Below are 12,164 nucleotides of genomic sequence, written 5' to 3' on the forward strand. Positions count from 1 at the left end.
TCTGTACAGTTGTTTAAATCGAAATGCCTTTTCTTGCTACATTTATATACACAAGTGCACCAATGCCTTGTTGGTCGAATTTAGACCCAGAGGTTCAAATATAAGCAGAGAATGAGCTCTTTCCAACAGAGCCATTTGATGAAATTATGTTCTCATTTAGCATTGAAAACCGAATTATGGCGTCTCAAAGAGTGACGTAATGAAGGCAGAGCTGTGATTTCACAAAGTGGGACATTATATGATATCAGAAAGCACGTTGTCAAACATGTGTGTCACAACAGTTTTATGTTGTTTTGATTTTTCAGCTGTTGGTGCTTTTGTTCCTCCTGCACCAAAACATATTATTACTGTATCTTTACGAATATGATCTGTCTCTGATATTATAGCATAAGGAGATGTCGGTTAAATGATACAGTATCAGTGACTCTGTGGTCTTCCACTTTGCAGAAGCTCTGTTCTAGCTATGGTCATCCTAGGTATTTTCAAATTCACAGTGCTTTGAATTGACACAGTGCAATGCAATATATCAGATACTCTGAACCATGTAGCAAATCAAGCAAATTGTATATGATAAAAGTCATTTCTGATGCTACAGTGTCACAGTGAAGATTTGAGACAACTTGGTTTGTCTTTCCAGTTTACCTTGTGTATGATTTACTCTGCTGAGACCTCAGTGATGGGACGGTTATGTATGTCAGTGCACGGATTGATAAGTGAACTGTTTCACTTTCTAATGCACATTTTAAGATTGCCTTCAGTATGAGTGAAATAGACTACTTGTTAAAGAGCTATTTCTCCTATCATCAAAGTTAGCTGTAACAAGAATCATCACGAAACATTTCAAACTGAAAATAATATGGTGCTTTTTCAATACTGTTTGTATATTCTTGACTAAGAAAGCTGATGACAGACGTGTCGTTGGAGATTTGAGGTTGTGTGTTTAGGGCACTCGTGATTTCAGAGTGCTTTGCAGAGTGAGTTTCAGAGTTCTCATATTGAACAGCATATTTAATACATACTGAACAACCCTTGTGAATTATATAATCTGACGTTCTACACTCTCTCTCTTTTCACCCTTTCTCCATTATGCTATATTTCTAGCCCTTTAATGAATGGAGAATGGCATTTCATATTGTTAGACTGTGAAATCTTGGTGTACTGTCCTATCTTATAATATCTTTGTATGACGTCCAATTTTTCTTGTAAAGGAAATGTCTACAAAATAAACATATTCACAAAGACTCTATCTGTTAGTTTTTCAAACATATTAGAATTTTTTTTTTTCATGGTATAAATTGAATTGGGTAACGCTTTATTTGTATGTTTTCTTGTTACACATGGTACATGTATTTACTATTGTAATAACCATAAATTAGGCATAATTACATGCAACTAACCCTAAACAAACCACCCTAACCCATAGTAAGTACATGTAATTAATTAATATTACTCAGTACTTAAATGTATAACTACATTGTAACAGGGACACATTAAAATAAAGTGTAACCATATTTTGGGGTCTACCCTTAGCTCAGACACTCAAACATACAGTATATGATTTCATATAGATATGTAATTAATGAGCTTTTAACGGCATCTAGTGGATACAATAGAAACAGCACATTGAGTTATAAAATCAGAGAGATGGTTCACCCCCCCAAAAATACAGCATTATCCTAATTTACTAACCCTTTTGTTGTTTATAAAGCCGTAAGGCGTTCTTTCACAGGTGAAAAAGGAAAACAGATGAGTAAAACAGAATTACACCATTAACTAGCATTGCATCTCTTTTCCATGTAATGAATGGCGATGGCGACTGAGGTTGTCATGGAAGATTCCGCTTAATAACAACCTTCCAGTTGTACGAGTAATTGCACACAAATTGACCCACTGGAGCAACAAAACGTTAAATAAAACATGTTTTGGAGCCAGATATTGCCCAGTTCATTCGGAACATTCCGGTCAGCCGATTCGTTCCGAAGACGGAGAGGATGTGACGTCACGAGATTTCCGCAACGCGTCGGTTTTTCCCTGGCAAGATGGCGACCGTCACAACAGGTAAGAGAAAGAAATGACCCTTATTTTTGGAATAAGGTGACTGTACAGGTCCGTAAAGCGGCTTAAATCAATATTTAGCTTTCTGTGATGGGACATTCAGAGGGGAATGGCTTGCAGAGGTTCACGTTTGGTCTTCAGGAAGGGCTAAAGCGCAATAACAGCAGCCGGGTTCAATGAAACAGGCCCCGCGCTGTATTACTATTGTCTCGTTTTTACACAACATTGCTATTAATATGCTATTTATATCCCCCAAACTTGCTTTAATATATCTTATTAGCGAATAGAGTAAAATATGTTTGTGTTGTGAAGTTTAGTGGTGTAACTTACACTGTTAATAGACAGACTATATGTTACGTTAGCCTGTTTATTAGTAACTGTTAGTATTATTTTTAAAAGAATGTCTAGATGTCTACAGACCATTATGCTTTTTATTCTAAAACCATTTTCAGTAATTTTGGTGTTACTGTATATGTAAATATGTTTATAGAACAATTCCCTTAAAATAATTGTGTCTTTCTGTATGAGTAAGAGTAATAATTATTTGATACTCCACTAAAAATAATAAACTGGTTTGTTGTTCTTATCTAGTCTCAGTGCCTGCCTGGTGAGGTTGGCTGGTTTATGAAGGATTTTTGCACCTTTTCAGCTGTGAGACCAGCTTTCTGACCAGTCTTGAGATCAATTAAGACCAGCAAACCATTTTAAGGCGTTTTTCAGCCAGGTTTAGAATATACTCTAGTGTGGACGAGTAATACGACTGACATACTGAACACTGACAGGTTAATACTAACTAGAAATAAAACCTTAGACACCTTATGGTTTATTTTTGTTTCAATATAAATAATATTTTGACTATATCCATGCAGCTAGTTTTGTTAAAGAAATTCTGTCCTCCTTTACTCACCCTTGAGTTGTGTCAAACCTGTATGAGTTTCTGTCTTCTGCTGAACACAAAAGAAAATATTTTTAAGAATATGGTTAACACTACAGTTGATGGACCCTATTGACTTACATATTATGGAAAAAATACTTTTTCCCAAGAGTTGTTTAGTTACAGACATTCTTTAAAATATCTTCTTTTGTGTTCAGCAGAAGAAAGAATTTCATGCATGTTTGAAACAACTTGAGGGTGAGTAAGTGATGACAGGGTTTTTGGGTGAACTATCCCTTTAAGCTTGTGAATGACCTTCAGTTACTGACACAAGACTCACAGCTTTAAAAATAACACCCATGCAGCTGCTCTGGCTGACCATGTGTTCGCTCTTTGTCGTTCATATCCTATATGCTGCTGACCTCTTTTCCATGTTGAGTTGGGTCTACACCAATTATTATTTTTTTTGGCCCCATAGAATTGATTTTCTGTGCCTATTTTTATCCATATCCAATTATCCAATTAATGGCAAATATGCAAATTAAAATAAATTCTCAATCTGTGCAATATAATACAATATATAATATGTATATTTTTATTTGCACATTCATCAACACTTTCCTCTGAGACATTAAATAGTCAAATCTAAAAGCCATGATAAACAAATAAGATAGTGTAAAACTGCTGTACTGATTGCTTTCATTTTACAGTCATTTGTAACATAAAATTAGGTGCATCCCAGTTTGCATCTTATGTATTCTGAGTGTTTTGTTGTATAAATACTGCGATTAGTATGTTCACACTGAAAATTCCAAAAAGAAAAAGTGCACACTAAATATCCGGATGATGCATTTAATTAACTGTAAACAACAAGTGTGGGTTTTTTGGACACTTTATGCACTTAACTGTCGCAGTTTCCCTCACGTAGCTGATAGGGAGGTGCTATATCAGTCTCCTTATAAAATTCATACACTACACAGTTAAGTAAGTGTATAGTGTGTCATTTGAGAGACAACTTCAATTAAAAAATTTCATAATGTATATAATCACTGTGTTTTCCTTGGTGCTTTAGCCACCTCAGAATGGATCCAGTTCTTCAAAGATGCTGGGATCCCTCCTGGACTGGCTGTCAACTATGCCGTGTCTTTTGTTGATAACAGGTAAAAACAAATGATTGCCTTTTAATGTAGTGATCATGAACATCTGTACTGTTCCTGTTGGGGAAAGTTACTTTTAAAAGTAATGTGTTACAATATTGCATTACCCCCTAAAAATGAACTGCTACTTGGTTGCATTTTATGGAAAGTAATACGTTACATTACTTTTGCATTACTTTTTTTTTCTGCTGGGCTTGCTTGTTTGTTTGATTAATTTTTTTATTCATTTTGAGGAATTCTGAATCTGTGTTTGTGCAAGTGAAATGAGTAAACGCATGCACGCATTTAGTCTTAATCTACAATACCCATCATGTTCACACAAAACACCTCTGCTCTTACTCCTGATTTCTCTCAACATCAGGACAGGAGAGTTGTCAGTCAATACATGGGAAAACAGCGTAACTTGCATTACTTATTTGAAAAAGTAACTCTGATATTTTGTTGTAAATTTGAAAGTAATGAGTTACTTGTGACTTGTGACGTAACTCACGTTACTTGTAATGCATTACTACCCCCAACATTGCCTGTTTTTAAGAGAATGTTCAAAAAAGGATTGATCTCAGCCTGCTTATGTGTGCTTTAATTTGCTGGATGTTTTTCACTATTTTGAAAAGTTAGGATCTGGTCTGCTCTGAAATGTGAACAAACAACATTCTCATGTCTCAAAGTACCTTTTTTTTTCTGTCCAGGATTCAGAAAAACATGCTCATGGACCTCAGTAAAGAAATAATGATGGACTTGGGAATCACAGTCATCGGGGACATCATAGCTATTCTCAAACATGCAAAGCAAGTGTATAGACAGGTTGGTGCAAATGCTGGATTTTGATGCATTTACGTCTGTAATGGGTCTTTTAGTAAAACCCTAATAAATGTGCCAATATTTTTGGCAGTTTGACATTATTGACTGTTGACTATCTATGCTTGCCAGGTTAACGTAAGTGTTCCAATATTTACAGACAGAATTATTAATAGATTGAATTTTTAAATGTCAATTTGGAATAAAATAGATGAAAATAATATAGTACATAAATCAGCAGCAATCAGAAACCCTGGTCTCTAGATATTGGTATCAGTATTTGTTGACCAGTGACCACTAAAGTTTGGCATGCTTGAACTACTCTTCCTTTCTCTTAATATAGGATATGTGTAAAATGGCAACCGAGGCTATTACGGCTGGACAAACTAGTGTACAGGCTGAACTGAGACGTACCGCTAAAACTCGTAAGTATTAAGTTGTTTTGCATATACTTGTTCCTCATGTCCTTAATTGACAGTTTCCCTGCAGTTCTTTACTGGTTGCTCATACAGGGAGTGATTTATCTTTGTCTGAATGGGCTGAAGCTGTAGCTCTGGTAATGTTCATGTTACTCTGACAGCTGCCACACGCATGATTGCCAATGCTCTGAGTCGGGACTCCCCGCCAAGCACTCCTGCCCGGCGCCCTGACAACCGGATATCAGTGACGGTCTCCAACGCCAGTGCCAAACCAGGTACCGGTGATTGAACTTTATGTAGATCAGTAGAGACGCCAGTCAAGGGTTTAGTGAATGCACCTTGCTAGTCTTTAACTGCTCCGATTATTACAGGACACAGAAATTATATATATATATATTATTTATATATTAATTATTTACACTATTGTTCAAAAAATTGGGGTTGGTAAGATTAACAACAAAAAAAAAAAAAATAGAAGTCTGTTATGTTCACCAAGGATGCATTTATTTGATCAAAATACAGTACTAACAGTAATATTGTGGGAATATTAGAATAATTTAAAATACTGTTTTCTATTTTTAAAATGTAATTTATTTATGTGATTCTGTCTCATTCTAATATGCTGATTTGATGCTCAAGAAATATTTCTAATTATTATCAATGTTAGAAGCTGCTGCTTAATATATTTGTGGAAACCGTGACACATTTTATTTTCAGGATTGTTGATGAATCCTGAAAATGAAAGTTCAAATGAACAACATTTATTTGAAAACTTGAAATAGAAACTCTTTTTAACAATGCAAAAGTATTTATTTACATATTCAAATATTTCACTTTTGATCAATTTAATGCATCTTTATTTCTTTCTTTAAAAACCCCAGCATTGACCCCAAGGCTTTGAACAGTAGAGTAGATGGGTTTGGATGAACTCTTTAAATGGAATGGGATGATTTAAAACTTTCCCAGTTTTAGTTCCCAGCAAGCCAGCAGAAGAAAATGGGTTGCAAAAGAAGCGCCGGCGAGTCACTAGAGAAATGGAGGGGAAATATATCATAAACATGCCAAAAGGCACGACCGATCGCACCCGACGCATCCTGGCACAGCAGGCCAAGAAAGGTGCCCTGACATAGTATATTTGTTGAGGCTTAGAGCTGATATGATATTACAGTAATTTTAAGTATTGAAATTAAACATGCCTAATTAAAAATTTGCAGTTGGTACAGATGAGATTGATTTAATCTTATCTTCCCTTTCATTGCCACAGCCAAGGTTTTAAAGCGTACTTCAGTGTTTGACAGACTTGGGGCAGAGTCTAAGACTGACACCGTCTCGGCCAATAAGGTGAGAAATTGTATTGATTTTTCCTATCAGATAAACGAGAGCATAAACCCATACACTGATAATTGTTTTCTCTTTATTACACACATTGTTGTTTATTGACTGTAACACTACATTGTTCATGGAGGTAACATTAGTTGATGTATTGGGTCTCATGAAACATTTTTTTTTTTTTACATCATTGCTAAATTTTAAACGAGCTATATGTAAGAATGTTCATGTATTAATCTCTTTTTTTATTGCCAATGTGTGAACAGCTTGTAATGAAACTTTAAAAACAAGACCTTCCCCGACTTCCTAGCTTGTCTATGAAAGCCTCTAGACTGATTTTTATGTGAAGGATTCGGGTCGTTTTTGCCGGGAAAATCAAAAGCATGTGACGTTTACTCTCCCGAGAGCCTCTCTTCCGTTCAGTGACACATGATATGAATTCTTAATGTTCAGGATAATGCTGAAAGAGATTCAAACTATAGTCTCACATAGCCAGATCTAAATAGTCTATAGTCTCAAATATACTTAATAATCAAACTATCATAACAGTGTAATGTTAATGAGCTCATCTGCTGACATGATGCCGAGCTTGTGCATGAGCTGGTGCAAACATCCACATCGCTATGATCAGATGCTTTCTCACCGCTGTAATTTTTGCTGTTTATTTTGTTATTGAGAGTAAAGTGTGCAGGGCATTTTTACATATTAATCTAAACGTCGCTCTCAGCAGAGTGAACGGTGTCTGTTTGTTAAGGGTATTTCCAACTTCTTTTACCCCTAAACAACAATTTGTTATTTGCTCAACGACCACCAGTGTTGCTAATATCAAGTGTTTCTGAATTCTACATATAGCTCTTATAAATAAAAGGGGAATCTATTCGCCCCCCCCCCCAATACTTTGTGTACAGAGTTATGTAAAGGCAGTTATCCACAACCTCAAATAATAGGACTCTGTATAAAAATAGATGATTATATATAATGGAAGTAGAAAGAAAATATTCAGTGTTTGAAAATAGCTAACTTTACTATGCTTATAAATGCAAATTTGAACAAATTATAAAGAATATATAATGCTTGCTGGCTCTGGGAGAGAGTGAAACAGAGAAACGTATTTTGTATCATATACAAAGTTTACAACATTTAAATAGACATCAAATGGTAAAAATGTGTATGATTCAGTATTTTAGCTGATATTACTCTTGACAAAGGTCTGATTTCTGAGAGAGACACAGAAGACAGCAATACAGACCCTGGATCACAAAACCAGTCATGAGTCGCACGGGTATATTTGTGTCAATAGCCAACACTGTATGGGTCAAAATGACCGATTTTTCTTTTATGCCAAAAATCATTAGGATATTAAATAAAGATCATGTTCCATGAAGATATTTTGTAAATTTCCTACCGTAAATATATAAGACATTTATTTTTGTGAGTGAATGCAGCACAATCGCCAACATAAATGCACAACTTTAAAGGAGATTTTCTCAATGTTTCGATTTTTTTTGCACCCTCAGATTCCAGATTTTCAAATAGTTGTATCTCTGCCAAATATTGTCCACCATACATCAATAGAAAGCTTATTTATTCAGCTTTCGTGTGATGTATAAATCCCAATTAAAAAAAATTGACCCATGCGACTCGTTTTGTCATCCAGGGCCACATATATATTTGCGTTCGTGCAGTCCATCATTTCATTCATGTAGTTTACACTCATTCACTTCACACTCTCATTACTATTTTTATAGCGTAGGGATTTTAGATGTTTATGTGTAATATCATGCTATCCCCTGGATTAGCTTCTATCCAGCAAACACGAGGAGTGACTGTGTCTGCCTCTGTATATGGGATGATATTTTCCCATCATTTGGTAGAATTCATGAAGCCATTATCGAATAAGGTATTCAGAAGAGTAGTATTTGTTGATCGCTAATGTGAACTAATTATAAAGTGTTTCAAAAAATAACTTTTTTGCATCGTTGTCTTCCTGTCTCTTTTGTCTTGCAGCAGCCAACAGGCGTGTTTAGCCGACTGGGTGAAGCAGAGGAGGATGAAGAGCGTGGAGGGAAGACCGTTAATGTCACTGACTCCTTCGAGGACAATGAAAGCGATGATGAAGGCTCAGTGCTGCAGTACGCCGGCGTCCTCAAACGACCTCCACCTTCTTCTAAAAAAGAGACTGTAAACACCAAATCAAAACCTCTCACTCTGCGTCGACTGGGCCACAAGTACAAACTCCCCCCATCTGAAGGCACACCACCAATATCCTCTACCTCCTCCTCCATCCAGGAGGGCACACCTAAACTGGGTGTGCTGCAGAGACTGGGAAAGGCACCGTCAGTCAACCCTACCTCCTCTACTCCTCTAGTCAGTCAGCCTGCAGACACGCAGGACAGTCGAGTCACGAGTAGCAGAAGCAAAGCCCAGGGCAGCTTCGCTCTGGCCAGCCCTAAGGTCAGTAGCAGCACAGGTGACACTCACGGGGCTCAGATGGACGCTGGGGCAGTCAGTGTATTTAAGAGGCTGGGCACCCGGAAAACCTAATGCACAAAAACTGAAAAGGGCACCCCTTTTTATCCTGCTTGCTCCTTTTATAACCTAAAACCCACCTGAATTTCCATTTGAGTGAGTGGAGAAACTCTAGGACCACCCTTGATGGATTGGGAAGTCGATATGCTGTACCTCATTAAGCGTTATGATTATGATATTAGGGGACGAAAAGGGACGGCTGCAATATGTTAAATGTCAGTGTGTGTGTGGACATACCTGATTTTTGGTTGTAGGAATCGTTCTTTATCCTGCTTTCCTACTTTGATAGCTGCTCTCCTGCGTGAAACATTTTCCCACATTAAAGGGGTTAATAATGAAGATTTTAAAATGCATGGCGCCCAGCATCAAATGCTCAAAATATAATTTTTTTTTTTACTACAGTAGCTAAGAGACGTAAGTGAAAGCATGTGTTCTGTTTACCACAAACACCTCCATGAAGAAAGCTCATGTTCAACCATCCTCTTACCTCCTCCTGTTTTTGAAGAGATAGTTCACCTAAAAATGGCTATTGTCATCATTTACTCACCCATTTACTCATTTCAAAACTCTGACTTCCTTCTGCGGAACACAAAAGATGTTTAAGAAATGTCTTTTTGTTGATTAAATAGTGGACACTAGTGATTTGGTTATCAACATACTTCTGCAGAACAAAAAAGAAAATAAGTCATACAGGTTTGGACACGAGGGTGGGTAAATGACGACAGAATTGTGCTTTTTTGGTAACCTATCTCTTTAACTTAAAGGATCAGAAAAGCCTTTTAATGCGCCTTAACCCCTTAAGTGTCACCGGCCCACCGGTGGGCCCAAAATCATTACATATTTAAAACAGTAATATCCTATAACAAACATAAACTAATCTTGACAAACTATATATCATTTGAAAGCTTACAAACTCTAGTTTTCATATTTGGTGAATGATTTTTAAAATAAATTACAGAGGAGCTGTAATTTATCAATTTGCAACAAAAATATTTTCATATTCCTAAGGCGTGTTCAGACCTTTATTTTGAAATAGCAATGAACATGAAAAATCATGAAAGAATGGTTGAAACCTCAGTTTGTTTTCATGCCAAGAGGTCAAAAGGTATCATCCATTGAATTATTTTAGAAAAAAAGATATTAAAATGTTTTTAATAACAATGGAGGAAATGGAGGCGCCCTTATATGGGCAGTAATGGAGTCTGGTTGTCACCTAGTGAAAATGTTTGGTACTGCGCCCAAACAAAATCTCACTGAAAGCTCATTTTTTGAGATATCAACCTAAAATTTGAAACACAACTTACTCAGATTTTTGGCTTTGATTTTCTAGCAGTTTTAGAGTCGGCCAGGTTTTAAAAATATATATTTTATATAAATTATGAATAATTAATTTTTTTACATTGTACATTTTCATACACTCAAACTTCTATAACTTTTTTTTTGTTTCACTTGCTTAATTTATTTCACTTCAACAAAAATCTGCCAAATGTCTTCTTTAAAACAAGACCAATTTTATGTCTATACTCCAAAGCATTCTTTAATTACAACCATTTAAAGTCGAAATGTGCATTTTCATGTATATTTAAAAAAAGGGGGGTGACACTTAAAGGGTTAAGCTGTGGTCACACTGGACTTTAAAAAAAGAAAATTCAATATTTAATAAGTGATCTATAAATATGCATTTAAATATCTACTGCATACCTGCAGCTTGAACGTTTGTGTTCCTTGCAATCCGATAAGAGGTCATGCCGTGTCTTAGCATGTCTTTACCATACAAATTCAAAGGATCATGTTCCCTAAAGTTGGGCTTTTGAACGCCATGTAACAAGATGTAAAACTTCTCCCACATTCGCATGCATATGATTAGAATTTAAGTGTCGTGTGACCGCCCCTTTATGACCACAACTGTTACTTTGCTTGAAATTGCACAGTCAGTGTGTAAAAGAGCCTCTGCTATCAAATTTCCACATTTGAAATGCCACCCAATGGAAATTTGTGATGTACTCGGGCAAGCAGAGCAAATATAGCATTGGTAATAGCATGCTGTTGCCAAGCAACACACGTGGAGGTGGACCCTTGTGTCTTGTGTACGTTTACTACAGTATCCACTAATCATCCTGTTCTTATAGGTATTCACCTTCACTTTCTGTGTTTTATGTCATGGTTATTATGTTTTTATAAATATTTTAATTTGAAGCATCTCAAATGCAGAATTTAAGTTAGATTGTTTAAGGAAAAATAACTGAGAAAACATTTTAACTGGGTAAGTTTATAAAATATTAAGATTATTTGTTTTTGGAATGGATTGAATATAAAAAGATAAAACAGAAAAAACCTTGAATTGTGTCTTTTATTTTTCAAATGTCACGTGAAATGCATGAATATATAAATTGAACTGGGTTTTAGAGCGTATTATAGTTGCATCATGCTTATTATTGTATCTTGGTGGTTTGAAGGGCCCTCGTTATAATCCTTTCTGAATTTGAGTGCATTTCACAATGGAAGAACTGATCGGCGCAATATACGCTTGAAAGCGTTTAAAGGGATATTTCACTTAAAATAAAAATTCTGTAATTAATTACCTATCATGTCGTTACAAACATACAAATTTCGTTCATCTTAAGAACACAAATGAAATGAAAATTTTACGTGTTTGTTACAACGTGAGGAGTAATTAATGACAGAATTTTCATTTTTGGGGAACTGTCTCTTTAAAGACGTTTACTGCATAATTAATTTGATAAAGAAGGTCACTATAGAGATGACAATTTTTTCTCCAAAATGAAAGGATAGATGAGTCGAAACTGTTGTGCTTGCAAAAAAGCATTGCACTGAAGTGTGTTTAATGCATGCTCTAGTCAATGACAGATGGCGAGGACTACACAAGCCCTTGTGTCTATAGTGTTGTACAGCGACTTCAGCAGTTCATCACTGTTCAACATTTGGCTCTTAATGCTGACTCGGTGTTTGCATTTAGGCTGTTATTAATTACAATGTATTATT

General features: G+C 35.9%; 1 protein-coding gene across 4 annotated transcripts; it reads left to right on the forward strand.

Moving 5' to 3' along the window:
* Positions 1 to 1,960: 1,960 nt before the first annotated feature.
* cUnh19orf47 (chromosome Un C19orf47 homolog) lies at positions 1,961 to 11,021 on the forward strand. Of its 4 annotated transcripts, none has more exons than XM_079874184.1 (9): positions 1,961 to 2,058; positions 4,002 to 4,089; positions 4,776 to 4,890; positions 5,228 to 5,309; positions 5,465 to 5,578; positions 6,270 to 6,419; positions 6,568 to 6,644; positions 8,640 to 9,957; positions 10,779 to 11,021. In XM_079874184.1, exons 1-8 carry the CDS (start codon positions 2,040 to 2,042, stop codon positions 9,174 to 9,176), a joined length of 1,182 nt encoding a protein of 393 aa, XP_079730310.1. In that variant the 5' UTR covers positions 1,961 to 2,039; the 3' UTR covers positions 9,177 to 9,957; positions 10,779 to 11,021. The 4 variants fall into 4 exon arrangements, with proteins under 4 accessions (XP_079730310.1, XP_079730311.1, XP_079730312.1 ...); XM_079874185.1 differs by having other exon boundaries at positions 8,640 to 9,947; positions 10,771 to 11,021; XM_079874186.1 differs by having other exon boundaries at positions 6,276 to 6,419; positions 8,640 to 9,947; positions 10,771 to 11,021.
* Positions 11,022 to 12,164: the final 1,143 nt, after the last annotated feature.

This window comes from Squalius cephalus (assembly GCF_949319135.1).
Source record: "Squalius cephalus genome assembly, chromosome: 6".
NCBI classification, from domain to species: domain Eukaryota; kingdom Metazoa; phylum Chordata; class Actinopteri; order Cypriniformes; family Leuciscidae; genus Squalius; species Squalius cephalus.